At 39.5% G+C, this 27390-nt stretch overlaps 1 protein-coding gene and 1 long non-coding RNA gene across 3 annotated transcripts in view; one reads left to right on the forward strand and one right to left on the reverse strand.

Moving 5' to 3' along the window:
• CUBN (cubilin) overlaps positions 1-27390 on the forward strand; it is a 151870-nt gene that overhangs the window by 28162 nt on the left and 96318 nt on the right. For both annotated transcript variants that reach the window (XM_069006729.1, XM_069006728.1), the window contains exons 22-27: positions 211-341; positions 8045-8231; positions 11876-12036; positions 12566-12747; positions 13405-13561; positions 16064-16251. In XM_069006729.1, coding sequence (XP_068862830.1) covers positions 211-341; positions 8045-8231; positions 11876-12036; positions 12566-12747; positions 13405-13561; positions 16064-16251 — 1006 coding nt within the window. The remainder of the gene's footprint in view (positions 1-210; positions 342-8044; positions 8232-11875; positions 12037-12565; positions 12748-13404; positions 13562-16063; positions 16252-27390) is intronic.
• On the reverse strand, positions 16889-26338 carry LOC138106310 (uncharacterized). The gene is made up of 3 exons (XR_011148965.1): positions 26158-26338; positions 23821-23856; positions 16889-18671 (listed from the first exon to the last, which is right to left on the reverse strand). It is a non-coding gene; the product is annotated as an uncharacterized lncRNA (long non-coding RNA).

Genomic DNA, 27390 nt, shown 5'->3' on the forward strand with positions numbered 1-27390 from the left:
ATTTTTCCACACTTTAGATTTGTACCCTTGTACATGTAGTGTGCTATTTAGTCCTCTGATACAGGGTATATGCCTGGGATCTGTATCATCCAAAGGAGAGAATTGTGTATGTGTAGCTATTCAAACTTCTGGGAAAGCTGGATTCTCTTCCAGGGTTCCAGATGCTTTATAAAGTACTGCCATTCAGTTTGGGGTATCTTTTTGCTGCAGGTACTGTGGAAGATCAATTCCGCCATCTCTCACTAGTGGCGGCAATATGATGACGTTGTCCTTCATGACAGATCACAGCCTTGCATCTGAGGGCTTCTCAGCTAATTATATCTCCCTGAATGCATCCAAAGGTAATATGTCAGTCTGTTCATTATGCAAATTAAATGTTTTCAGCTGTCACTTTAAATAACCACTACAAGAAACAGAAACATTATTTTCTGTGTTGCCAGAAGACTTTCTGGTGCCTCTTCTACTCCTTCTTATTCATTCTGCTTTATTCAAAAGCTTTTTACTCCCTAGAAAAGCGGAAAGCAATTTCTGTAAGCAGCATTGTTGCTTTCTTTAAGAAGTCAGTAAGAGCTGACATGGCAGAACTGCATAAATTATTTAGGAAAAGTATTTTCTGAATTTTCTTTGTCAATTCTGAGCTATGTGATCTAGCAAACTTAGTGATCATGGACACTCACTTAAATGGGAGACTCTTGGGTGCCATAAAAAATTAATTCAGTCCCTGTAAGGTTCAATATTGATGGTGGGAAGAGAAAGGTCAACTAGGATGAAATTTGATAAAGCAGCAAAATAACCTGAACGCACAAGTGATTTTTTCGTTACAGCAGAGTGCAACATTTCTGTCTCCACCAGAGTTCAAGGCTGCTGTTATGCATTAAATCCCTTGTTTAAGTATTTTCTAAAGGAAGAATGACTGCTCATTCTCTTCGTTCTCTTCTCCTTTGGACATTAGGAGGATTTGTTTCACTGAAAGGGTGGTTAAGCATTGGAATGGACTGCCCAGGGAGGTGGTGGAGTCACCATCCCTGGATGTGTTCAAGAAACGACTAGAAATGGCACTTAGTGCTATGGAAGGTAGAGGTACAGGGTCTGCCTAGCAGAACTAAACCACAGAAGAAGCAGAGTCACAAGGGAAAAAAAGGTAAAAATGAGAATGCATTTGTAGCTAGGATGTTTGTTATCCATCATTAACCAGTTCTTACGTGGTTTCTCTGTGTGAGTGCAGCCTGCAAGGGATTTACTGGATGAATACCAGAAATTCATAGTACTCATCTATGCAGCCATAAGCTACCAATGGCTGTTCATTGTTTGCTCTTAGTTTCTTTATTTTTTCTAATTTCTGAATTTATTCAACCTGTTTAAAAGCAGCAAAATTTGCAATTTCTAACTGCTTTCTTGGTGACATCTTGGGAAAACTGTCTATTATTTCGTCTCTCAAGTATGTGTAAAGGCAGGACCAGTACAGATTTTGCTACTGTGGTTTTATTCACTACCAGAAAACTTACAAATCCAAATAAACCATTTTCTCAGCTGCCTTAATTTATATTTGAGTTATCTAACATGGAAACCAAAAAGGCAGTGCAAACAATTAAGATTTAATGAGAGCTATTTCAAGGAGGAAATTTCTGTTTCTTAGAAAGTAATAGGCAAAAAAACCAAGTTCTACTTTTAAAAATCTTTCCAAGAAAACTCTGTAGTTTGAAATCTGAATTCTTAATCGTGAGAAATTGTGAAATTATCATGCTTATAAAGTCTTTTTTTAGCCTTTGTTTGCAACTGCAAACTAAATCTTCTGTAAATATCATTGTTGCTTTTTAATGTGATATTTTTTCCTTTTAATTCACCTCAGATTACTATTTCGTGGGTGGATTGATTCCTTCCTAAATATTCTTATAGCTACTTTTCTCACAGTCCATCAAGATCAAAGTATTCTTTATTCAACATTAATCTAAATTTCTGTCTCTGTTGTAACCATATCTGTTTCTGTGGTTCTGTTAGTCATTTCAGTGCTGTCCTGCCTCCTCTCTTTAGTATTCCCCTCCTTTACCACCACCATGGTGATTGGCTTTTCTCATCTTTCATCCAAAGCACTGTGTCAAAAGCTTTACAGAATTCCACACAGATGACATCTGTAGCTGTTCACTCATCCATTGATGTAGTGTGTAGTAGTGCAATATGTGTCGTGTGGAGTTCAAACTGCATCAATGCTGTCCCTGCAATGTTTTCAAACTATGCCTTAAAAATGCAGATCTTCTGTCTCTTCAATGCTTTTAACAATTATATCATATGTTTATGTGAAATTAACACTATGTAATATCTTAATCCAAATTCTATATGATTTTCTTTAACCAAAATGAACACAAATATCTTCACTACTCTTCAGCCAATCTGGGCTGTCAATTTCTTCTCACTCTGACTTAGAACAATCTCTAAATACTTTTTAATTTCAACCACTACAGCTTGTATAAATATGGCAAAGTAGGAGATAGCTACTGCAAGTGAGAGTAATGAACTTACAGAGAGGCTGAAACTATGATTTGGTTTTTTACAAAGATTTCTTTCTTTTGGTCCCAGAACAAGCATGGCTATAAAGTTTTCATAAATATCAGACAGCTAAAATTCAGTTTTTTATTAAGAATAAAGTGTTTTGAAGTTTCTGTGGCCTGAGAGAAGGCAAACATGTATATTTATGTGGATTTTGCTGTGAGAAGCAACTCTTCACTTCCCTGAAATCATCTCAGGTTTAGGTCTGATCTTCATCTCATGCATATCCAGTTACACTAAGGTAGCAAATTGCTAAGCATAATAATATCTGAGAGATTTAACAAAACCATGGTTTTTTTCTTTACATCTGGTGCTTATTTACATTTTTTATGCTAAAGAAAATATGGTTCTAATAATGTTTCTTGTGCAATAAGAATCCTTCATATTTTTAAGTTGTGTATCCTTAGCCAGTTAGAGCATAACCAGTATCAGAACTTGTCAAAGATGTTCTGGTTTATATTACACATTTCAATAGTCTTTTTCCTGGAGTTATTTCAGAGAGAATGAGCTATTGAAAACATGGACAAGATTACCCCTCCTCCCCCCACCAAATAAATTGGAGTTTGAAAAAGAAGCATAAGTAAAAGTGATATTTTTTTAATACAAAATGAAACTAATTTTCTTCTCCATGCATCTTGGTAAACAATGTTTTTGTTTGCATGGCTTATCTGTGATATATTAAATACTTGAAAAGTAGCCTGAAAAGAAAAGGCAAAGCTATGTTTCCTGTCCAAAAAAAAAAGAAAAATGGAATGCCACAAGATGCAGCCATGGCCATGGCCCATAAAGTGCAAACAATTGCTTTAGCAGTCTGCCAGCCAGTAGCTGTGAATGGGTCATGGAGCCACAATACAGGTGGAAATCCTTCAGTCAGACATGCCCACATGATACTCATTTTAAAATATGTATCACCCACTTAAACTACAGGTACCTTGGATTCTTAGTTCTTCACCATCCTTCTGTCATTTAAGGGGGAAAGTCACAAAGAATTCAAGGTAATATTTTGATTTGTTTCAAAGAGTCCAGGTCTCAACTACCAGATTGATGAATATCATAAGAGCCATGTAAGTGTTATGGTAGATTTTAGGGTTGTCTTCTGCCAGTTTTGGCTGACCACATCACAAATAAGCCATGTAAAAAGACTGAAAAATCTTTGAAAGAGTTTAGTTTTTCTGGAACTTTTATTCAGGGTCTTGATAGATACAGGCCACAATTTTCCAATAGGAATAGTACTGATTCATTCAGTGCTATTATTTTTTTTCCCTCAACTGCTTCACAGATAAGTGGGAATTCATCTGTTTTACTTTGAATTGGGGTTTTGGTGGTGTGTTTCGTTGTTTTGTTGGTTGGTTTCCTGTTTTTTGGGGTATTTTAAAATTTGTTTATTTATTTAGAGATACTTAATTTCATTCTTTCTGCTGGGAAAAGTTAACCTTAACAAGGTTTGTAGCAGATTGCCTTCCTGATAGGCTTTTTATTCCTGGTCTTTCTCTGGCTTTTGTGAAAGATTATTTTCCTCATTTTTATCCTGAATTGTGAGTGGTATTATTTATCAAGATGGGTAAGCTGGTTTTAAATACCTTCATTGTGGATTATATGTTAGCTACAATGACAGTTTGGAGAAGTCAGAGTTTGAGAAGGATGAGAAAAGAGAAAAACCTCTGTGAACCCATGAAGTTAAAAGTGCACCTGAAAATGTAGTATGGATTTGTGTGTCTTCTTCATTGATCACTGAGTACAAGTTGAAATCTTCATTCCCATCTTTCTGACTGAACCCAGTAATTATTAGGAGTATGATGCCTGACTTTGGTCTTCAGCTGAACAAGCAATGACAAGAATGGAAATCAATAGTTGACAAATATTTATGTGCAGAGATGTACAGGGAATGGTTGAATGAGGTTGACCTAAAACAGAAAATAAAGCTGATGTCCTATATGTGTCTTGGGCATCTGCTCAGCTCATCCCAAGTCTCAGGAAAAAGGCTCAATTGGCTGGCATTTGACAGCTTGTTAGGCAGCTGTAACTTGGCAGTGTTTGGTCAGGGTGTTAGTCTGTACTGCCTGTACATGCCAGTATATGTGAGTACAACTCCACAGTATGTGTGTTTAGGTGCAAATCAGCAGAAGGCAGGCAGAGATTCTTTTTGAACCATTTTACCCAGTATTTTGAGGGAGTTTGGGTCTAACATGCTACAAAAGACCTTTGTGTGTCTCCTTGGTAAAAACCAAGCCTCTTAGCATCTGCCAGCAGCAGTAACAGAAGGCCCTGAAGTGCAGATGTGCTTTCACATTGCCTGTGGAGAGGCATATACTTCATGTGATAGTTTCTTCATTTTTTTCCTAAACATGGATGGTACTACATAAAGAGTGAATTGTTTGGAATCTCAGTTTTCCTTTGGTACAGTGAGACTGAAAGAAAAATCCCATGTTACATATTGCATTATTTCTTGATTTTTGATTATTTAGGATTGTGGCAACTGATTGATATCTCTTTAGGGGAAAAAACATGGATATAATTTTCTACATTATGCATGATTGCATGAGTGAATAGTACGAAAGCTGGCATTTTTCTCTGCTATTGGCTGTTGCAGTGGGTTACTGCCATTTATGGCACTTTTTTTTCAGAAAAGCAAACACATTCAGTACTAAAATCAGAAGGCAGTTGAATAGCTTTCAAAACCTCGCACACTGGGCAAAGCAAGATGTGTGATTGTCCTCAACAATTGCTTCCTTCTGTTTTTCATGAGCTGTAATAAGAGTCTTCCAACTAAACTGAATTAATATTTTTTTCCAGACATACAACAATCACATATAGTATTAGACTGCATTCTGAACTTTGGCAAAGGAGTCAAAGTACTTTTTTCATGCTATCTTTGCTAAATGTTCTCTGAAGGGTCTGTTACTGCCCAAGTGCACCCACAAATGTTGTTAGAGAGGTGAGTGCTAAAGGGGAGTGCCAGCTCTCCTGCCGAAAGTAGAACACCATGAATTAATCCAGTTACCAGAAAAGAGTTGGCTGTCAAAAAACATGGGTTTGTTTATGCTTTTCTAAATCCTCATAGGAGCCAGCATACTCCATCTATACTTGGATTTGTTTCACTGTAGCCAGAAGTCTAACATTTATACAGCAGTCCCTGTTCCATCTTCTCTATTTATTAACCCTTAGCTCATAAAGAAGATTGTTAAGTGAAATGTAAAGCAGTACACACCATCCAGCTTAAAACAGCACATTTGGGATATTAGTTTCTGTCTGGGTTCCTCCCAAGAAGAAAAACTTTGGTGAGGGAGGGAACCTGAACAATTCTTTGGAAACTGTTATTAAAAGGGCTTTCTGGCTTCTGTAGTTCTAATTTTGCTGTAAGAGTTCTTATCTAGCACACCAGTTTTAATATTCTCCAGATTGAAAGCTGATATTCTTGGTCTCAGCCCCTGAGTACGTAATGGCAGTATTGCAAGAGCTCAAATCATTAAGTATGCACAAGTCAGTCACATCCCTCCAAAAGCAGGAGGAAATAATTATTTAAAAATAAGTAACCTAATAAATATACACACATTTTCTTTTTAATTTTTTAATACTTTTTCTGTAGTAGTTTGTTAGGGAAACTTGGGTGACATTTCTAAGTCAGAATTCTAACCCTTCAGGTAGCACTCTCAAAAAATCATATGACTTAAGGATCTGGGGTTTGATGATAAGCCCTACATATCACGAAGCACCATGGGAGCTGGTAGCACAGCCAGGGCATTATAAGGATTTACAAAGCAGCACCAGGCTCTTATGGTGACCAGAACTAACCTGTTTGTTATATATGTACATTAAAGCATATCTGTGATGGAACACATAAATGATGGAAATTCAAGATAAAGACTTTAATAGATAATGATTTTAGGTAAATTAGTGCATGAAATCTTTTTGACTTGTCAATACCAAAGCACAAGCCAATGGAAGAAAATTACTGACCCTTTTTTGTGTCCTGTTTCTCTTTTCTCCCCATGATGAATGAGGAACACGAGCCTGAGAGCTAGCTTTGGGAGTATTTATCCCTGTCTTGGGGTGACTTTATGAAGTGTATCCCGTATCACTGCCCTATGCCCAGAAATTAATTTTTGTGCCTTTCTATGCCTTTAAACTGAGCCTGAGAGGGGGAAGGAAAAACTGAGCAAAACTTTTTCAAAGCAGTTTGCAGCTTGTTCAAGGTCACACAGAGACAGCGACTTTTTTTCCAGCTGTGGCAGGGGAGCGAGGAAGCACCCGGCTTGTGGCTGCCCCGTCAGCTTTTGGCAGTTTTCAGCTTCTTTTTCTCCGGAGACAGACTGAGAGTTGAATTTTTTTTCCCTTCCCTGTAATTTCGGATTTTTCTCCCTTTTTTGCTGGACTGCTTCAATATCAGAACACATCAGGAGGACTTTCCACTGGGCACAGAGGGCCTGGCCCTGGGCCAAGCCCCCGCTCCGAGGAGACCAAGGAGGACTCCAACACTTCCCCAGGTTTTTTTCTCCACAGTGAAAGATTTTATTATTTAGCATTATTTTCCTTTTCCCATGTGTTTGTTAAATAAATAGTTTTTATCTCCTTCACTTTCCTTCGAGGAAAATTTGTTTTTCCTGAACCTGGTGGGGGAGGGATGGTTGTGACCTGCCTTCTCTCAGAGGATATATCTCTAAATGTGGCCAAACCGGCACAATCCCACAGAAAATGTTTTTGACACAGGCCTTCTAGGTGACCAAGAATGAAAAAAAATACCATTAAAAATACACCATTGAAAGCAAAAGTGTTTTAGCAGTTAGAATGGATAGAGAACAGACATGGAAATGACCAACCTTAGACATGAAAGGCCTGAAGTGTAGCTCAATCCCTTCCCCCTAAATTGTTATGCAATTTAAGAGTTAAGGATAAACATTGCTACACTGCAGCTGATGTAGTTGCTTTAAGTATAAGACCTTAAGTAAAATTGTTGTGTCCTCAGATTCTAAGGATTATACCACTTATTGTCACTTATGGCCTAGAAAATGGGAAAAGATATTTAGATATAAAATCTCCTCTACCAGGTTTGAACATGAGGAATGCTTGAAAACAATGTAGCTTCTCCTCATAGCTAGAAACTATATTTAATTTCCATCACCACTGCATTTCCGAAATTCAGGAATCGTACCTTTCGTGTTCAGCAAGACATCCCTTTCAGTTTCCTTTCTCTGCTTACTTGGGGTTTAGGGCAAAACCATCTAGGCAGCTGAAACTGCTTTTATGTTGCCTATTTATTACAGACACGGTGTTCTGGTAAAAGCTGAACAAAATCAACTCAAATATAAGAAATCCCATGAAACAGCTGGATTCTGGTTTTAGTTTATACTGTTGACATTCAGCAGTTAAGACGTGTCCAGGAAGAGTTATAATGCACAGGAACACAGGATGTTTGCTCCTCTGCCTGTTGAAAATAGAAATTTCCTGTTAATTTAGCAGACATATGAAATTAATTCATCTTTGTTTCTTTTCTTTTTTAAAGTTTGCTCACACAGCTACACTTCCGAAACTGGCGTGCTAACATCTCCAAACTACCCCAGTAACTACCCTGTCCGGACTGAGTGCATATACACCATCACAGTGGGAATAAACAGACGGGTTGTGCTGCGCTTCACCAACTTCACCTTGGAAGGGAACAAACGCTGTACAGAGGATTATGTAGAAATCAGGCAAGGCTAATTATTTCTCTTGTCCTTAGTACTGATCACCATGTAAGTTGTCCAAACCCACTCAGGCATGTTTAAAATCTTTAGTTTTAACTATACACCTTGCTGTCAATATGGGTAAAGGACTTACCAGAGAGCTTTAAAGGCTACCTTTTCCTCCTTTCATCCTGTTCTGTTGTCAACTTTCCTACTTGATAAATTCCAGTTCTGAGAGCAAGTGGAGTGTGTGGACTCTATTCCCATGCACTGCATTTGGGTTGTTTTCCTTAGTGCAGAAACAAAGAGTTTTATTGCCTGTTTCGCGACATATTCTCCATGATATTTGAAAAGTCATGGCAGTCAGGTGAAGTCCCAGGTGAAAAGGGGAAACATTGTACCCATTCTTAAAAAGGATAGAAAAGAGGACCCTGGGAACTATTGACCTGTGAGCCTCACCTGCGTACCTGGAAAGATCATGGAACAGATCCTCCTAGAAGCTCTGCTAAGGCACATGGAAGACAGGGAGGTGGCCCGAGACAGCCAGCATGACTTCATGAAGGGCATTCTTGACCAACCCAGTGGCCTTCTGTGATGGAATGACTACATCAATGGATGAGTGAACAGCTACAGATGTCATCTGTGTGGAGTTCTGCAAAGCCTTTGACACAGTCCCCTGCAACATTCTTCTCTCTAAATTGGAGGGAGATACATTTGATGGGTGGATGGTTCAGAAGATGAGGAATTGATTGGATTGTCACATCCAGAGGATAGTGGTCAATGGCTTGATGTGCAGATGGAGATCTCTGACAAGTGATCCCTCAAGGGTCTGTACTGGGATCAGTGTTATTTAGTATCTTCATTAATGACATAGACACTTGGATCAATGCAGCCTCATCAAGTTTGCCAGTGACACCGAGTTGAGGGTGTAGTTGACACACCTGAACGACAGGATGCCATCCAGAGGGACCTGGATAAGCTTGACCAGTTGGCCCACGTGAACCTTGTGAGATTCAGCAAGGCCAAGTACAAGGTCCTGCTCCTGGTTTGGAGCAACTCTCAATATCAGTACAGGCTGGGGAGTGAATGGATCAGAAGGACTTGAGGGTGCTGGTGGATGAAAAATTAGAAAGGACCTGGCAATTCGCCCTTTCAGCCCAGAAAGCCAGCAATATCCTGGGCTGCATCAAAAGCAGCGTGGGCAGCAGGTCAAGGGAGGTGATTCTGCCCCTCTGCTCTGCCCTGGTGAGACCCCACCTGGAGTGCTGCATCCAGCTCCTCTCCAGAGGAGCAAACATCCTGTGTTCCTGTGCATTATAACTCTTCCTGGACACGTCTTAACTGCTGAATGTCAACGGTATAAACTAAAACCAGCCCCCAGCATAAGGATATGGACCTCTTGGAGCAAGTTCAAAGGAGGACTATGAAGACAATCAGAGAGCTGGAGCACTCTCATATGAAGACAGGCTGAGAGAGTTTGGATTGTTCAGAAGAAATTTTTTTCAATGAGGGTAGTGAGGCACTGGAACAGGTTGCCCACAGAGGTAGTTGATGCCCCATCCCTGGAAATGTTCAAGATCAGGCTGGACGAGGCTCTGAGCAACCTTTTCTAGGTGAAGATATCCCTGTTCATTGCAGAGTTGAGAGGCATAGATGACCCTTAAATGCCCCTTCCAACTCAAGCTGTTCTATGATTCTATATTTTGTTTTATGTTTATAGTCTTTAGACAGCAGCTACTCTAGGCTGTAACATGAAGAGCATGTAAATAATCTGCTATATTTTTCTATTCTGGCATCCCATTAAACTTAGGACACTAACTTAGTGATTTCTAGGAAATTTTACAGGACAGAGACAAATAGAAGAAATTAATATTTGCAGGAAGGTTATCTGATTACAGTATAGCAGCACCAAGTGCATGTCCTTTCTGCTGTGTGGCTGCAGATGGATTTGCATTTTGCAGTGTTGGTGTACCCATTCTGGTCCTCATGAGCCAGCTCTCTGGGTGAACCATATCTGCAGAATGTAGTGTGCTTTTTCAGTTTGAGCATGCTAAGAGTTTCCATTACCTCACTGAGCACCATGATAAAGCTCATCCTGAACGTTATACTGGATATTCTGTATGGGTTATTCCTTGGTAAGTAGTGTCTAAAACCAAACAGAAATCTGCTTGCTGAAGTTGCACTATTGAGATTCTGAATCCCTGCTGAATTAGCTGGGTTTTTTCAGCTGTACATACAAACTGGAGAAAGTTATGAAAACCTGAAAAACTTTTTCAATATTTTCTAAGTAAAGCATTTCATTTTTTTCTTTTTAAGACAACAATCTGAGGTTAAATTTAATCTAAATTTATTTTAACAATTAACACTTTAATTTGGGGTGATCCAAATTGCAAACAGGGTGATTTTTTTCACTTTTTCACCTTAGGAACTGAAAAAACTTATTTATAGCATAAATCTAACTCTGTTTTCACTGTGAAGAGTTCAGCAGCTTTAAACAAGTTTTTAAGATACAGACAGAACATTCTAAGTGCAACTCTGCACATTGCTGCTGCCGTTACTGGATTTTTAGAATGTCTCCTCAAACCTGATACTGTTAAATGGCATAGCTACACAAGTCTTAGGTGAAATGCCTCTCTCGTTCCTTGTCCTGAGGTGTCATCTGATAAATTGCATTCAGTCAACTAAGAAAATTGTTCATGTGACCACAGCTGCAGAGGCCAAGATGCAAGTGAGGGGAGGTTCTGGAACATTTCTTCAACTGCCAGTAACATGAGACAGCAGCAAGCAGTTTAAGCTGGGAGGATGACAAGAAAACAGAATGGCAAAGGCTAAGTAGAAATTTTTCTCAGAAGCAGCAGGAAACCTGTGAATATGCAATTGAAAGTATTACTGTCCACTTAAAAAGCATCATAGCAAGATCACACCCATCTATAGATATAAATGTATCTGTTATTTTCCTACTGACCTGTAGGGTGTTTGTAGTATTGAAGGTGCTTGAAGACAAGGCCTGGAAGCAATTGATAAGCAGGTTGTCACCATCTTTTTTATTCCCATAAGGCATGTGCAGGAGGCAGAACAGAACATTAAATGTGTATCCTGATTGCAGTATTAAAAAATGTTACTGGAAATATTACTTAATTTAAAAATAGGAAAATAAGTGGCTGTAGAACCAATTCTGAAGACTAAAAAATATTTGAAAATGTGCATAACATCAGTGAATTGAATTCAGAAATGAATTCCCATTTGTGTGGTGGCAAATAAACATGTTTTTTTTAAATAAGTCCGCTCATCTAGGTTTGTGCCAGGCTAAACAGTGAGCATTGAGAAAATTACTACTTCAAATTAGAAGATTACCTTTGGTTGCACCAATGATTGTCAGCTTGTAGAATATAGATAATATAGTCTACCTGAGATGCTTCTCAAGCCTATCATTGTGTTGACACACCCTCAGGCTGCTGAGATGAGAGAGTGACATACCCAGCAAGCAGGTGGTTGTGGTAGGGCTTATTACTGCAAGTAGCAAGACTCAGTATTTGGTAGCAGTATTTCTGTGGAAGATGAAGAGCCAGGATTAGTCTTTCCCAAGTCTAAAAGAATCAGAAGATTTTTGATTTGCTAGCATTTCTCATGGTATCTCTTTGACCAAAGATTTTTCTTCTCTACCATTCTAGAGATGGAGGCTATGAAACTTCTCCTCCTCTTGGAAAATACTGTGGTACAGACCTGCCTCCTGTTATAACCTCTCATGGCAACAAGCTGTGGATAAAGTTTGTAAGTGACGTATTTGGCACAAGAAAGGGATTTTCAGCAGAGTGGGATGGTACCTCAGCAGGTAAAATGACTGCATCGAGTATAGAACTATTTGACACATCTCATTTTTGATCTTTTGTTTGTATTTAATTTCTCACCTTTTTTCCCCACAATTTTTCTGCTTTCCATCTTCTAAAGTTTGTCTGCTAATTATATAGTGAGATGTATATATGTTGTTAAGATCAAGGATGTTTCTTGATCCTTGGGCTTTCTTTTTTACCACAGAGAAGGGCATACTATTCCCTAGATATAAAGTAGGTTCAATTTTCTCTTATGCTTAGGAAAGCAGTAATTAAGAATTTAATGAAGAGGTTTCTAATTTGAAGGTTAACTCTCTATCAGAAGCACTCTACAAATTAGATAGTTAATATTTCTAGGTGCTATGGCCTCTCTTCTGCTTATAACATTGATGGCTAGATGCAGATTTTTGGGGCATTAGCAGAGATGTTCAGGGCATATAAAAGAGGTCAGTAGTGAGAATCTCACACACCGGTCTAGTCCTTTACTGTTCTAACTGTTTAATGTTGGTTTGCTTTCTCTGCCATTTTCAGGTTGTGGTGGGACTTTTGTAACATCTTCAGGCATCTTCATGTCTCCCAACTACCCTATGCCATATTACCACAATTCAGAGTGCTACTGGTTGCTCAAAGGAAGCCGAGGAAGTCCATTCAAAATCCAGTTTGAGCAGTTCCATCTAGAATATCACCAGAAGTGCACCTTTGATTACCTTGCGGTAGGTCCCCTGGGACACCCTGCTCCATAGGAGGCAGCTGAGTGGGCTGAGTGCAAAGGCCCAAAAAACCACAGGGCCTTGGTTTTCAAATATTCCTAAGTGAACAGACCCAGAATAGAAAAGCTCCCTGTTGATGTGCTACCTTCATATCACAGAGCCATAAGAGGCAAGGCAGCAGAGTCTGTGTAGCTGCTGGTAACAAAAGCATTTATATCTAGATAGAAAGAATCTGATCGATAGAAACAAGAATCTGTCTATATCTTTTAAATTTTCCGTATTTTGCACCAAGGCCTTAGTATGCTTTCTTAGCAAATTAAGTGGGAAAAAGCACAACAGTGCCAATAACCATATTGTTAATCCCAAATTTCATATTTGAATTGTTGCAAAAATAATTTTACTATTTTTAATAAAATTGAAATGGAGTGCTGTGTTCCCCTCTTGGTAACTAAGCCCCTAAAAACCCACTAGTATTCAGTTACTGGCTTCCTGGTTTTGCTTGTTTCTGAAATGCCTGCCAGGCTTCCTCTAAGCAGAAATGGAATTTAACCTCTTGTATATCCAGTAACATTTCTCTAAGCAGACATTTATTAGGGGGAAATTAATAGGATTTGTAATGTCATCAGATTTATTATTTTTTAATTTTTTTTTTTTTTTAAGATATATGATGGCAACAGCAGCAGTGCTAGACAACTAGGTAAATTTTGTGGGGATCAGATACCACAACCAATCCATTCCAGTGGAGACAGCGTGTATGTAAAACTAAGGACAGACAACAGTCTGCAAGGTGGAGGTTTCTTAGCCCAATACAAACAGGGTAAGTGAAAGAAGATGAGAACATGTTTCTACAGCTCATGTTGTCTGTGAAACTGCTTGCAGCGCATGATCTTACATATTTATGAGCACAGTAAAATGTATAGAGCATGCCACCAACACAGATTCTCTAGTCTGGTACAGTTACAGAACACAGAGAGCTAAAAATTATCTGCCCATCTACCTGGGATGGAGATTATCTCTTCCTCAGGAGAAAGCTGGTAAGGTAGCTCTATTTCTATTACCTGCACCAGTGGCACTTACCACTCCAGATTTACTCAGAATAACAAGTGCTGGAAGTCCATAACAGGATAGATTGGACTACTCTTGCTCTTCTGCACCTTCAGGCTCCTGATTTTTTAAAAAAGAAGGCAGACGCAGCAAGATTCTCTGCTCTTAGAGCTGCTTTTGAAGCAGGATGACAAAAGATAATTAAGTTTCTGTCAACCAGACTGCATCACTGGGGGTGCTTGGGATAATTTAGCCTATCAGGAACATTTTTAAAAGTTTCATTTTTTATATCTTGTGGTAAGGGTAATACTTTTCTTGCAAACATTATTTTTGTAAGATAGTACTACCCCAGAAATATCAGAATAATAACATCTGGAGAAAAATACAAGAAGACATGTGAAAAATTAAAACTATTTTATTCCCAGTCATAACCTTGAATATAGTCCTGGTGTTTACTTTTCTCTTTATACACTTTATGCGTTTTTTATGATTAAGTGCACATTGGAAGATATGTAATTTCATCACATACAAAGTGATTTGCAAGCATCTTTGTGTCCTCTAAGTATGACATGCCCAAGTGATAAGGATTGTTATTGGTTTGTAGACATGAAGTTGTCCTAGGTTTGGACAATAGTAAATGGATTATGAAACAGCTATTCATCTATGTGTGACACATAGAGTAATTAGAAGAGGGAGGGACCCTTGGCTCCCTCATTCCTTACAGATACTACTACAGATTCACCTACCATGTACTTTTCACACTGCAATGTCAAGAGGATATATTAGAAAAGGTTCCCCCTCCCTTTCATTAATTAAACAGAAAGAGCACTTTCAAAGCACTCAGATGTAGAACTTGAGCTATCAGATAATGTGATTTACATTCATATTTAATTCCTGAAGATGCATCAGAGAAAGCTTTTAATGGCTTGCCCAAAAGCTAAAATTATGTAGGCAGTATGTTATAAAACAAGGGTGCTTGGATACCAGATACATTTACATGTACATGAAAGAAATGTAATGGTTAATTGGAAAATGTTGCAAAGGAAAACATGGTATCAAGTTACCGTTCAAAGGCACCTTTGTGCCTGATATGTTTCTAATAAAATCCTGATGGCAGGGGGTGGCAGCTTTTACTCATCTTGCATTCTTCACAACCCATTTTGTGCTCTTTGTCCTGCCCTTTCAGAAAGTCATATGCTTCGGTGTAGCTTTGCAGGCAAGCTCCGCTCCACTCCGCCTGACCTTTAGCTGTATCCCAAGCATTTTGAAGTACTGGAAACACAGACCTTGCTGCTTGTTAAAACGTTTGGATAGAATAAAAAAATGTGCAGGAAGTAGGTGTACTATCTGTGGTGACAGACAATAGAATAGCTATGCAAGTGAATCTCAGCTATTTCTGCTGTTCAAACTCTGCAGATTTGCTGCCTAAACCAAAGAGCCTGGTCTGTTGCCTGCCTCCTGCCCACTTCCCTGAGCTTTACACTGCTCTGCTCCTGATACACATTGTATGCTCTCTCCAGACAAGGGATTGACACTGATATTTTTTGTCTTTAGGGAAAGGTGGATACAGGAAAATGAGACTCACAGACCTAATGCCATAATTGTAATTTTGTTCTTTATCTAGTTTAGTTTATTTTCATTTTCTCTGCACTTAAAGGAAAGCTCTTATAATTCCACATAAGCATCCAGTTCTTATGCTAGAATGCTATTGAATATCTTACAAGGAAAATCATGGCTCCTTTTTAAAAATTTCCATGATCACTTTCTCTTTCTGGGGCTAGAAAGCCTCATACTAGTAGCGTATTTTCCATTGGTTGTTTTAGCCAGGAATCATAATTTTTTCCTAGTTAACTGAAATAAACCACTTTTATCTATTAGTCAGTATTTGTTGGGCACCTCCTTAAATTATTTCAAATGATAGGGTAAATTTCTATAATTAGTTATTAAAAAACAAGAAAATATGTTTCATTAATACCCATGTATTTAGAATTAAAGAAAACTGCCCAAATATATGTATATATTATATATATTGATGGGTCTGCAAGTGTCAGAAAAGGTCATAATAATACTGAAAGATTCAAATTTGAAAGGTCTGAATTCTGGTTGAAGCATATAAAATATGTTCTTCAATAGGCCACCATTCTCTTTCTGCAGTGCTTTTCTAATCTGAATAAAAATATTTCTCACCTTATAATGTTATCAGTAACTTAAATAATTTTTGAGATATTGGATTAATAACACTATACAAATATAATCTCTTACCACTTTTTTTCAGTTTGTCATGAAGTGCTGACTGTTAATCGTAGCCATGGCATATTGGAAAGTTTAAATTACCCAAATAATTACCCATTAAATGAGCACTGCAACTGGACTATCCAAACCACCAAGGGGAACACTCTCAACTATAGCTTCACAGCCTTTGATTTAGAAGATGGATCTGACTGTGATCGTGACTTCTTGAAGGTATGCACCCAGATTCTAGAAACAAGAAAAATCAAGTCTCTAACAATAAAGAAAAGTAATAAGATTGCAGAAGAGCAAGGGGAAATTTATCTTATCTAAATGTAACCATTAAAGCTCAAGTGTTAAATCCAAACTATTTAACCTGTTTCCTCAGCGATCAGTAGGGGGTGAAGCATTGCTACCTTGAGACAGAAGTGTGCCTCTGAGAGGATGAATCATTCTGCAGGTGCCTCGGTTTGGCACAGTCTAGCTCCCACCTTAGATTACATGTGCTGGCTTTTATGGGCGAAGTGAGATGCTGTGATTCCAACTTCATGCAAAAAAGGGAAAATCCTGAGATCAGTGATTGGATTGCAAAAAGGCAATGAGGCCAGTTATTTTCCTCTAGTTTTTATCTGAGAAGGAGTGTTCAAAAACTTTGATATGTTTAATTTCTACTTTTTTAAAGAGAGAGTTGCTGTGTCTCCTGTTTATGCTTTTCATAATTCATCTGTGTCTTTAATGGGACTAAAAGATAATTAATGCACCCACAAACAAAATGTGATGTTTTTAGGCAAATGAAACCATATAGTCAATCTAAAGCCAAGTACCCTTTATTTTCATTTCCTCGAAAAAATATTTCAAGGACAAAAAAAAAGTTTTCTTGAAATTTTCTAGGACAACTTAAAAGGTATTTTCTCTCAATTTTGTACATAGTACTGTAGAATGTAGAGGGTAGTCATGATCACTCTATACTGTGGATTATAATCTCCTGCCTAAAATTTTGCTGTTTTGCTGGACTAATTCATCCTTCAGATCTCACCCTTGTACAGGATGCCAGCATGTAGCCCCTGTGCTCTACTTAGGTTTTTGCAAAAGAGGAACTGAAATTTAGAGAAATCTTAGAGAAGACTTCTTACAGCCAGGGAGAGGATGATGGAATCGTGCCTGCATTTCTGGGGATACCTACACTGGGATCTTGCAGAAGGTTCAGAAACAGACCTGCTGATGGCCTAATCTGTTCCTTCTAGATGTCCTCCCTCACTCCCTCTTTAGTATGGCAGCTTTCACACCTCAAAATTGGTAGTAAACTGGGAAAAATTATGTTCTTCCAGCTTCTTCTCTTTGTGGCCAGGAATGGAAAGAAAGAATAGACATGTGAAGAAAATAACAAGGGAGCACTTATTGAGAACTAGCTATTAAGCCCTGGTTTGTTTTTGTGAGGAGGCTGAAAAGGAAACATTGGAGCCAAGCAGAGAGGCCAGTGCTCATCTCAAGATGCCTAAGGCCTTGACCCACGAAAAGCAGGAGCCCTGCACACAGTAGCCAGCCTGTGAGGAGCAAGAAACTTGCCAGAAGACACTATTCTAGACATAAGTCAGGGGTGGAGGAATAGTGCCAGAGGCAAGATCCTCATCCAAAGCACTTAAAAGAACAGAAATAAAACATATTGGAGAGAGTGAGGAGACAGGAGCACTCTTTGCTTAACAGTTTTTCAGTGCTTTCAATCAAAGAAATACAGACTGAAAGAGGTACAAAAAAGAAAATACAAGGGGAAAATAGAGTCGTGGAAGTGTGTTAAGGAGGCTTTTATTTGCAATTCATGTAACATTACTTACAAATCTTTCTCCAAATGCCATTAAGAAATACCAGTTGGAAAAGATGTTCTCATTTGGTTGTTGCATGCTGTACAAATATGTGCCATAGTGTAAAAAGAGAACAAGGCTGAACCAGCCAGGGAATTGAATAGTGTTTGCTCCCACCCGCATCTTGCGAAAGGGGAACATACTGGCAAGGCTGGGAGTGTGCTGTGGTGTAGGGGAAAGGGGGAGTCATCTGGGCCAAGTATACAGCTCACTTTCTAAGCAGATTTCAGATATTTGGGACTTTTCTGTTTGAAATCCATGTGGAGTCTGACACCGCTGCAAATTGGAAAAGAAGGATCATTAAAAGAAACCTCATAGCCATTCAGCTAAAATAAATTACTTTTCTGTCACATGTTAGTTTTGAGATTCCTTCATTGCAGCGAGGTCTAAAAGTGGCAGATCTGGTGCTTTTGCTGAGTATAATAGAGACATAAACCTGTTCACTGTAGTCTAAGTAGGTGATGCAGGGACCATACACCAGAGTCCCTCACTGTTTTCTTGAAGGAAATGGGAAGATGCTGGTCAGACACTTTCCATGTAGAGCTGTGCTCATAAACCAGAGTGGCCACTGGTGCTGATCAAGGGCTCTTTTCCCTGGAAGCTTTTAAGTTTCCCTTCTCCCATCTCCTTTTGCATTTGTGCAGCAGCTCTTCCACCTCAGGCCCTTACAGCAGACAGCAACACTCTCTTTGTCTTCTTAGATCTGTGGCAGCTCTGACAGTAGCTGCATGCTGCTCTGTGACAGCTGGCAGATGGCAGGCTTGGTGACAATATTTCCTCCTGCTTGCTGGGAGGCTGGGGACAGGAGGGACAAGAGTTAGCTGTTAGGTTGGATTAGGTGATGATCACAGTTGTAGTGGCAGAAGAGTAAGGAAAACTGGTATATGATGCAAAAGGTCAAGACTAAATGTTACAGAGGTATTATTGCAGACACATGACCTGCCTTAAACCACAATCAAGAAATGGCAGTTGCAAAAAACCCAAAAGTAGTAGAGCTGCTTTTAAAGTTAGTGTGAGAAACAGATTTATGGACATGTGGACATATTTTTATAGTCTCAAACTAAAGCTCTAGTTTTTTTGAAATCTTTCTGAATTATGAAGGGGAAAATCATGGTGCTTGGTGGGGTGGGGACAGCTAGACTGAGCAAGCTGTTTTCCTGAGTACTGCTGGACACAATGGTTTTGATCACAGTCTTCATACTGGAAAAGGGTCTGTTCTACAGCTTTGTGTTTAATTATGACTGACATTCTGACTCAAACCCATATAAGAAGAGCATTTTGCCTCATGACTGATTCAGTCAGATATACACAGTTAATTCGCTATTTGCTCCCTGGCTTAATCTACATATGAGTCAGAAGTTATATATGTAATGTCAAAACCAAAAATTTCTACACACAGGTATTCTTAGTGATTTTCAGTTACCAAAGATATTATCATGCTATAACCGTTTCACATTAAGGACAGGAAAAATATGGTCAGATGTCCAGTGAGTACACGTAAGTACAAGTACAGTGCATGGCTGTCCCAGACTGAATTTCAATCACAGCTGTACAATGAGAAGTCTGCTGTGTATTGTGTAACCTATTTCCTTTTCTCCTTTGATCATGGGATGTTTCTTGTCAGCCAGGCCACCGTTCTACCAGCTGGCTGGTGTTACTCATGGTGAGCAGCATTCTCTCTCTGCAGGGAGCACTGGGTGGCTCCAGCTTGGTCTGGTCTGGGCAGGGCCTGCATCTCCACCACTTTAGCATATACAACTATATACAACCTGTGTCAAGTAGTAAGGAAAAAACTCTGTTCTTCTGAATTTGTGGCAATTCTCTGCCTCTGTGTGTAGGTGCCAGAAACTGAAAAGGGGCAATGTGGGAGGGAGGCAAAACTGCAGTTTTTTATAATGTCAGTGTCTAGCACGAATTTCATATGAGCACTTTCCCAGCAAATGAGCACTGTGCAGTGTTTCATGTCCTGTCAGAGGATGTTGGCTCATTGCAAGTAAGGCTCATAGGATGTGTGACACTTCGGAAGGAGTTTTGCAGAGAAATTGCAAGAATATGAGACAAATTGCTTCTGATAAAGACATGTACAGAAGTGACAATAAGAAGATACAAGGCATATCAAATAGCAGATTGTTTACTGGTGATGCTACACCAAGTGTAATTAGACTGGATGGTCTTTAGGTTACATTGTTTGCTATGCCTTGGCTTAATAACCTGACATTAGTCATTCTAGAGGAGTCATGGGGCTGTAACTAGTGAGATATTGCAGACAATGACATAAAAATGTCATTCTTTCCTCTACATTCATCAGATTATTAGCTGAGCAAGCGTATATTTAACTCCCTATCCCTAATGATGCATTACCTTCTTATTTGGTATGGCAGAACATAATCTCTGGGGAGGCAAAGTAAGGAGAATGTCATGTCTTTGCCCTGAAGATCAGAGTCCTGCAGTAGAACTGAAATATATTCCTTCTTTACATAAGAAAAATATTATTTGAAAACCACTAATCATTCTGTCTTTCAGTGACAATCTCCCTCTTTGTTCTTCTGCTCAGAAAGTACAATTGTCCCTTGATGTCCAGTCTATTTAGCATCTGCTTTAAGTACAGGGATGTGGTGGTTTAGGAATGGTATTCTCCACGTTAGTACTCCCACTAAAGCCATGAGCTGCTCCCCTTTCCCTCTCCAATTGAAGGCACATAAGGCAAAGGTCAAGGGTTGAGATAAGAAAATTAACAATAAGAGCAACAATATTAATGACAGAGAGTATAAGAGAAGAAATTATTCATACAGGCAAAAAAAACGCTCAAACTATAATAGACAATACCAGACAGCTCCCCCTGCCAGGTTTTCTAGGCCAGAAGGAGCCCCTTCTTGCTGGCCCTGTCCCCTGCCCTGGCAATGAAGTGAGGTAGTACAGAATAACCCATGTGTCCTGGCCATGCCCCCTCTCACCTACTGCAAAAAATTAACCCGTCCTGGACAGAACCAGGACAAGGGAAGACCTTGCCCAGCCTTTTGCAGGATGCCAGCAGCCTGATAAGCAGATAGCAAAATTTTGTCAGGCAGCATGACAAGCTTTAGAGCTCTCTGTCTGAGTTTCACCCCTTTGGTCTGTGCATCTACTGTCAATGATGGAATTATCATTATTGGGTTAATGCAAAAGAACATCTTGTGAGAGCAAATAACTGTCTGATAACAAAAAATGCCTTTTTTCTGCTGCAGGCCAGGACAGAGTTCCACTTTGGACTAGAGCACTGGCCTACTTGTTTACTGTCAGTGTATTTAAGCAGCCCAGACCCTTTCAGCAATTAGGCTCAAAGTGATTAAAATACCATTGCATGATTATATGAGGAATATTATCAAATGAATAGAGGAATTAATGTGGCATCTGCTCCTGAGAACTGTTTCATTTCCTTCTGGTGGTAACAGGATATGTCTTTTTTTTCCCCCTTTCTTAAACCACAGTAGCATTCCAGGGATGTGCCATAATATCCTTTTTCTCCATCTGGGAATACTGCATTAGATAATTGTCGCTCACACTCATCTGGTCATCCTCTTTTTTTATTAGCTTAACACAAAAATATCTTACCCTGTTTCTAGTTTTACTCCCTCTTACAATTAGCAAATATGCTTAAACTTTATTAGGAGATTACCATTATTACATTTTATTTATGAGTGTGTCTTTCTAAAGTGCTGCAGGAATTCTTCAAGCACAGGGAATGGCTTTTCTTATGGCCATGCATTGATTTACAAAATGTCACTGCTGGAGAAGCAGATGATGTATGAAATATACCCACCCAGGTCCTGCACACAGACATCAAATCATAGCCTGCTGGCCAGGCTGCAGTGGTATCCATTAACTAATTATCATGCAAGCTGGCAGCACACCAGCACATCCCTGAATTCCTTCAGGGGGTTATGGGCCTCCACTAGAAATCCTTCAGTGTAAGACTGTAAGAATGAAAGTCACAATTCTCCTCAGATTTCTGTGTCAGACTTCACCATTGGTATACAATCAAATCTTAGCCCATGCACTGATTTTCAGTGAGAGACCTGAGAGTGTCAGGTCAAAAGGCTGCCCACCCTAGACAAGACTGACTCAGGGCTCAGATATTTTGTTTTTCTAATTGCCTGCATTGCCAGAATCAAATTATACTTTGGCTTTGCTATTTGCTATTTGAAAGGTTACAAACGCACACAAAACCCTCAACCGTTCGCAACAGCTAAATTTGTAGGGATGTGAGGGTTGCCTGGTGCCTACAGAAACCTCAGATGACAAGAAGCACGAGTGAAGGCAGCACAGACTCCTCTTTTGGACTCAAAATGAGTCAGACATTTGTGGACTTGGCGTTTTCCACACCCTGCCAGCTCATAGCAATGTGACTTAGCCTGTTCCTTCAGAAAAAAGCATGGTACAATGAAATGACTGTGAAATACCACCACATGATGGTAGTGTGCACGCCCCTTGTTGGAGAGAGAATATTTGGGACTCATCTAGCTGTATCTGGATTCTTGTTTCCTTGGTTCTTCTTCTGTATTCCAGATTTTGCTGGAAAGCCTGGCCATTATCTGTGAGAGTGTCTGGTTATCACACTCAGCACAGGTGTCGCAATAAAAAAATTACATTGTGGCTGGAGAAATTCCATTTAAATCAGTCAAAGCTTTCCCTCATCAAAGGGAAGACCCCAGATGGCACAGCAAAAACCAAACTGGATTTTGAAGAAGGTCATGTGCACCCCCTGCATTGTTCCCATAAGCAAGCCTGAAAGCCTAAGAGGCAGGAATATTTCCCTTTTCTTCTGTCTCCATTTGCTGAGACCAAGCCGCAACTCTCCGTAGTGTCCATAGATACGCATGATGCAAATTTTCTCAAATAAGGGGGAATTTCCAGAGCCCTTCCTGCCCTCTCTGGTCCCTTATAGTGTCAGTGTGATGTTCCTTCCACTTACAGTTCAGTTCATCTGGGCTGGCAAAGCACAGGAGGAGAAGCACAGCCCTGGGCTCCAGTCAGCAGCACTGCAAACTGCTCAGACCACCCTGGGCTTTTCAGAGCAGGCACACTTCTCCATCCCCCTGACAGCTGTGTCCTTAGGCCCAGCCCTCCCTCTGTAAGGAGCTTTTTCCACAACAACAGCTTTCTGCTGAAGAATAACTTTGGAAACATTGTCCCAAGCTCAAAAGCAGTCCTGTTCCCTCCACGATGAGTGGATTCTCACTGCAAAGGATCCGCCTCAATTTCTGAGCTTTGAGGAAAGCAGGCATTCTACCAAAATAGCAACAGCCTCATCACCAGGAACATGATCCCACTGCCGCAAAGGCGTGGATCCCCAGGCACTCCCTTGGTCAGCAGAGACACTTTGGGGACCCATGTGGATTCTACCCACCACATCATGCAGATTAGGAGGAGGTACTTTCCCGATACAGCTTTGGAGATTTAGAATGGCATGCTGAACAAATAAGGTTTTGAGTGCAGATCTTGGGATGTACCGACTAGGTGAATGTCTCCTAGGCATTCCTCTCTTTAGCAACAATTATTCCCTACTCCTATATTTAAAACAATTTTAAAATTTAATCCAAAGATACACCCTGCATTTCTTCCATTCTTATAATTCATTCATCGCTAATGAAAAATACTGGTTTCATATAATTTGAAGAAATAAACCTTCCCTAGAAAGACAGGAATGAGCAGATATGACTGTAGTTAAAAATCTTTAAGAAGGAAGTAAGTGGTAATGCAAGAGGGGAAAAACTGTTTTAAAAAATATCATTCCAATAATGTGGACTTCAGCATTGCTTGAAATTTTCAAAGGGCTCTGAGTATTTCAGGCTCAGGTTACAAGACAAAACATAGAGTCAGATAAAAGTCTTATTATTAACAAAATAGACATTTATTTATTTCCAAATGTTAGATAAATCCCAGCAAGATTAACTGGTATGCCTACCTGTCTAAGTGATGCCTGATGTCAAATTCCATTGTACTGTGGAATAAAATGGTTCATTAGTGAAAATATGCCAGTGTGCAGAGACAAGAAAGTTGCCTGTGGTGATCAGAGCAAGGACTTTTATCACAGTCATCTAGGCCATAAACATATTTAAATAATCGTATTAAAATATTAATTAGAATGAGTTCTTTAGGAGGGCCTTTTTTCTAGTGGCAGTTGCAAGCTTTTCTCATCATCCAAGCACAAACATAACCTTGTTTTGTTCTCCTGTTTGTGCAGAAGTGTCAAGGCTCCATGCAGTCAGTCTGTCAAAGTCTTAAGCTGCCTTTGTTTCTGTGAAACAATGTCATTGTGGTGCTCAGCTAGCACACTGGGCCACATCCTGGAGCTTTAATTTGTTTGGTTTTTCCCTCTGGCTGACAGACCTGAGCATTCTTAAGTTTGCACTCTATCCATCCTGGAAGGAAGTCTGTTGCTTGGAAATTAATTATTTTTGTTTGTGTTAATTCTTGTTTTAACCATTAATGGTAATAATCTCTCTTTGGAGTGCATTCTGTTGCTTGGATGAGGATTATATTGTCTGGTTTTTGCTTCTTTTTGTTTTCTGGTAATATATTTGTTGCAATGCCATCAAAATTTCCGTTCCAAAATTTCCTTTCCTTCCATTTCCTTTCAGGAAGAGCTATTCAGAAACCTGTAATCAGTGACTCTGGTGTTTAGATCCAAACAATCCCATATCAGCTTTCCCACTTCTAAGAGGAAAGCGATATTTGCATGTGTCAGCCTAGAGGCTCTGACCATGGGTGGGACACTCACAGCTTTGTTGGTCTGATCCAAGGCAACGCCTCCTTTCCTGAGTTCTGTAAATACAGCCCAGGACTCTCTCTGCTGGTCCCTGTATAAAGGTTTTCTGACAGCAAACAGTTTGTTTCAAGACTCAGTTGGAGACAATTATTGATATAATTGCTCATTATTATGATGAATTTATGACATCAGATGACAGTATTATTTACTGCCGGTATTCATAGGATAAATTTTCCCCTCATATAACACTGAAAGTTTGTTTTTGAAGACTATTACCTCTTGATCAAGCCTATGTGTTATGATGAACCAATGTACACAAGCAGCTTTTTTCCAGAGCTGATTAGGCATGGGCTTTTCCTCTGTAATGTTTTTCCTGATAAAAGAAACCCCATGCCTTTTCATAAAAATAAAGTTGTCAAAGAGAAAACTGGTATTTTGCCCTAACACTCCCCCCACCTCCACCCCCCAGTTTTCTGTCAGAAAAACTGAACAGGTGGAGTCCCACTGCCAATCTGAAAGGCTCACTTTGCAAGACAGAATAAGCTTGACAAGGTGCTTGGCTAGAAAATTGTCCCTACCTCGAGTATGTCCAAATAAATCACATTCAAACTTTATTACCCCACTTTTTCTAGATCCTTATTTCTTCCAAGCAGAGGAAGAAATTTCATTTTCCAGTCAGCTCAGCCCCTGAGCCTCTGCTCCCGTTCTGGCAATGAGCTTTTCTGTAACAGAGGTCATGCCCTTTTGCTTTGCTCTTCCAAAGAGAAGTGAACAGCTGTGGCCTCCAGGGCATCATTATTGGTGTTGGTGACATAGTTCCAGGCTGAAGAGTCAGAAAATCCAAAATGTAATGCTGGTGACCATGGTGTCCCCCCTGGGAAAGCTACCCAAGCCAAACCCTTCCTGCAGCTTTTCCTAGTCCTGCTTTCCCAGCCCCATTCTAATGTACAGCAGAAGGTTTTCAGCTGCCACTTCACTGAAGGGCAGTCACACAGCTTGATTCATCCCTTAGAGAGCTGGCACCTCCCCTTTTTACCTTCGTGTCAACTTATGTACTTGCTCCTAGGCAGCCTGGTAAGGAATTTCTTCTAACAGTTATTGAGCCCATGCCTAATAAATAATTCATCTGAACATAGCACAACCCCACCTGGGCCCAGTGCCGGGGTGCAGGCCCATGAAATGGAGCGTTCTGCTCGCTGCTGGGTAATTGCTTTAGCTAAAAAAGAGAGGCTAAGGATCTGAATGTGTGTTTGCATGTTTTGCCTGTTGAATTGTCTGCCAAAATCATTATGAAGTGCTTGTATTTTCTGGTGTAGGCTAAAAGGTCTGAGCAAATAAATATATTACAAAACCAATATACACACAGAAGGGGAACAGGCACTTTCTTCCCAATGGGGAGCTGGAAGAGAGGCAAATCTCCAGTTCCTGGAGGCAGTATGGTACAGGACTGACTAATACACTGTCCCAAAATCCAATTGTCTTGCACAATCATAAGGAGTATCTTGCCTCATATAGCCTACAGAAGACCCTTACCTCGATTTGCAGCAGTTTAAGATAACACAGCTGACAAAGCACGACCTTACACAAGAAACACTATCTCAGAGATCAGAAGAGAAACTGTGGCTCATAAGAGCTGCGTTCAGCTTCAGTTTCACTTGCCTGTGTTTGTATGAGAGCAAAAGGTGGTTTGAGAAGTTCAAAATGCCCTGTGAAAACACACAGCTGTTCCCTTCATTTAGAAATGAGAGACAGCTCAAAAAAACCCGGCTCTAATTCTAGCAGTCGTGGTTCTGCCTCTCTCAATGAGTTACAGCTGGCCAGGCACTCAAATTCCCTGCGAAATGCTGCTCTGAACTCAAACCCACAGGGCAGCACGGCATGAAGGGATTGCCATAGTAACCATTCTTTGTGTCTAGCAAAACTGATGGACTGTTTTCAGAGGAAATGACATACAAATGTGGCATTCTCTGTCTTAGATAAAAATAATACTCCCTTGATGAATCAAATTGCAGGAGACACATGAAGCTTTTTTGTTGTTGTTTGGATTTGGAAGTTTCTAGGTATGGCTTAGTCCATAGCTCTTTAGAATGGTTTTTCATTTGTAATCACTAGAGCTAATGGCAGATTGTGAATATGTATCTTGACATAGTTTTAGCTACTATTCAGAGTACAGATGCATGATCTCCACATTGATTCATTCTTCACCATTCATATTTTTCTGATGTAAGATTTCTATGGCTTGAAGCTGCAGAAATACGAGTAGTATATACCACAAAGTTGTCAAAGGAAATACTATTAAAAAATCTAATTGGATCTGACTTTATTTCATTTTACGGAACTTATGTCTTGAAAGAATGTGTTATTTTCAAACACATCTGATCACTATCAGCAATGTGTCTGCAATTAGAAACTTTTAATCTTTTCTGATTTCACCAAGAGAACTCATACCAAATAGAGTAATATTTCTCAAGTTGCAATACGCTTACCTTATTTTGAGCCTTTAATTGTATTAGATTCATGGTCACCAGTCATGAAATAGGCTATGGAATATTAGAGCATAGAATTATTCCTGCAATTTGCCCCTAACTTCTGGCAGAACTAACTCTTTTTTTTCTTTTTTTTAAATTTTAAAAAACCAAACATTTAAACTGGACTGTCTGCTAGAGGATTTGAAACCATTTGAGTTGATTTCTTGGACCCAACTATGTTTTATATGAATAACAAGATTTCTGAAGATTCTGCAAGACAAGCATCTTAAACAGAAAG

Source organism: Aphelocoma coerulescens, chromosome 2 (assembly GCF_041296385.1).
Source record: "Aphelocoma coerulescens isolate FSJ_1873_10779 chromosome 2, UR_Acoe_1.0, whole genome shotgun sequence".
Classification (NCBI taxonomy): Eukaryota; Metazoa; Chordata; class Aves; order Passeriformes; family Corvidae; genus Aphelocoma; species Aphelocoma coerulescens.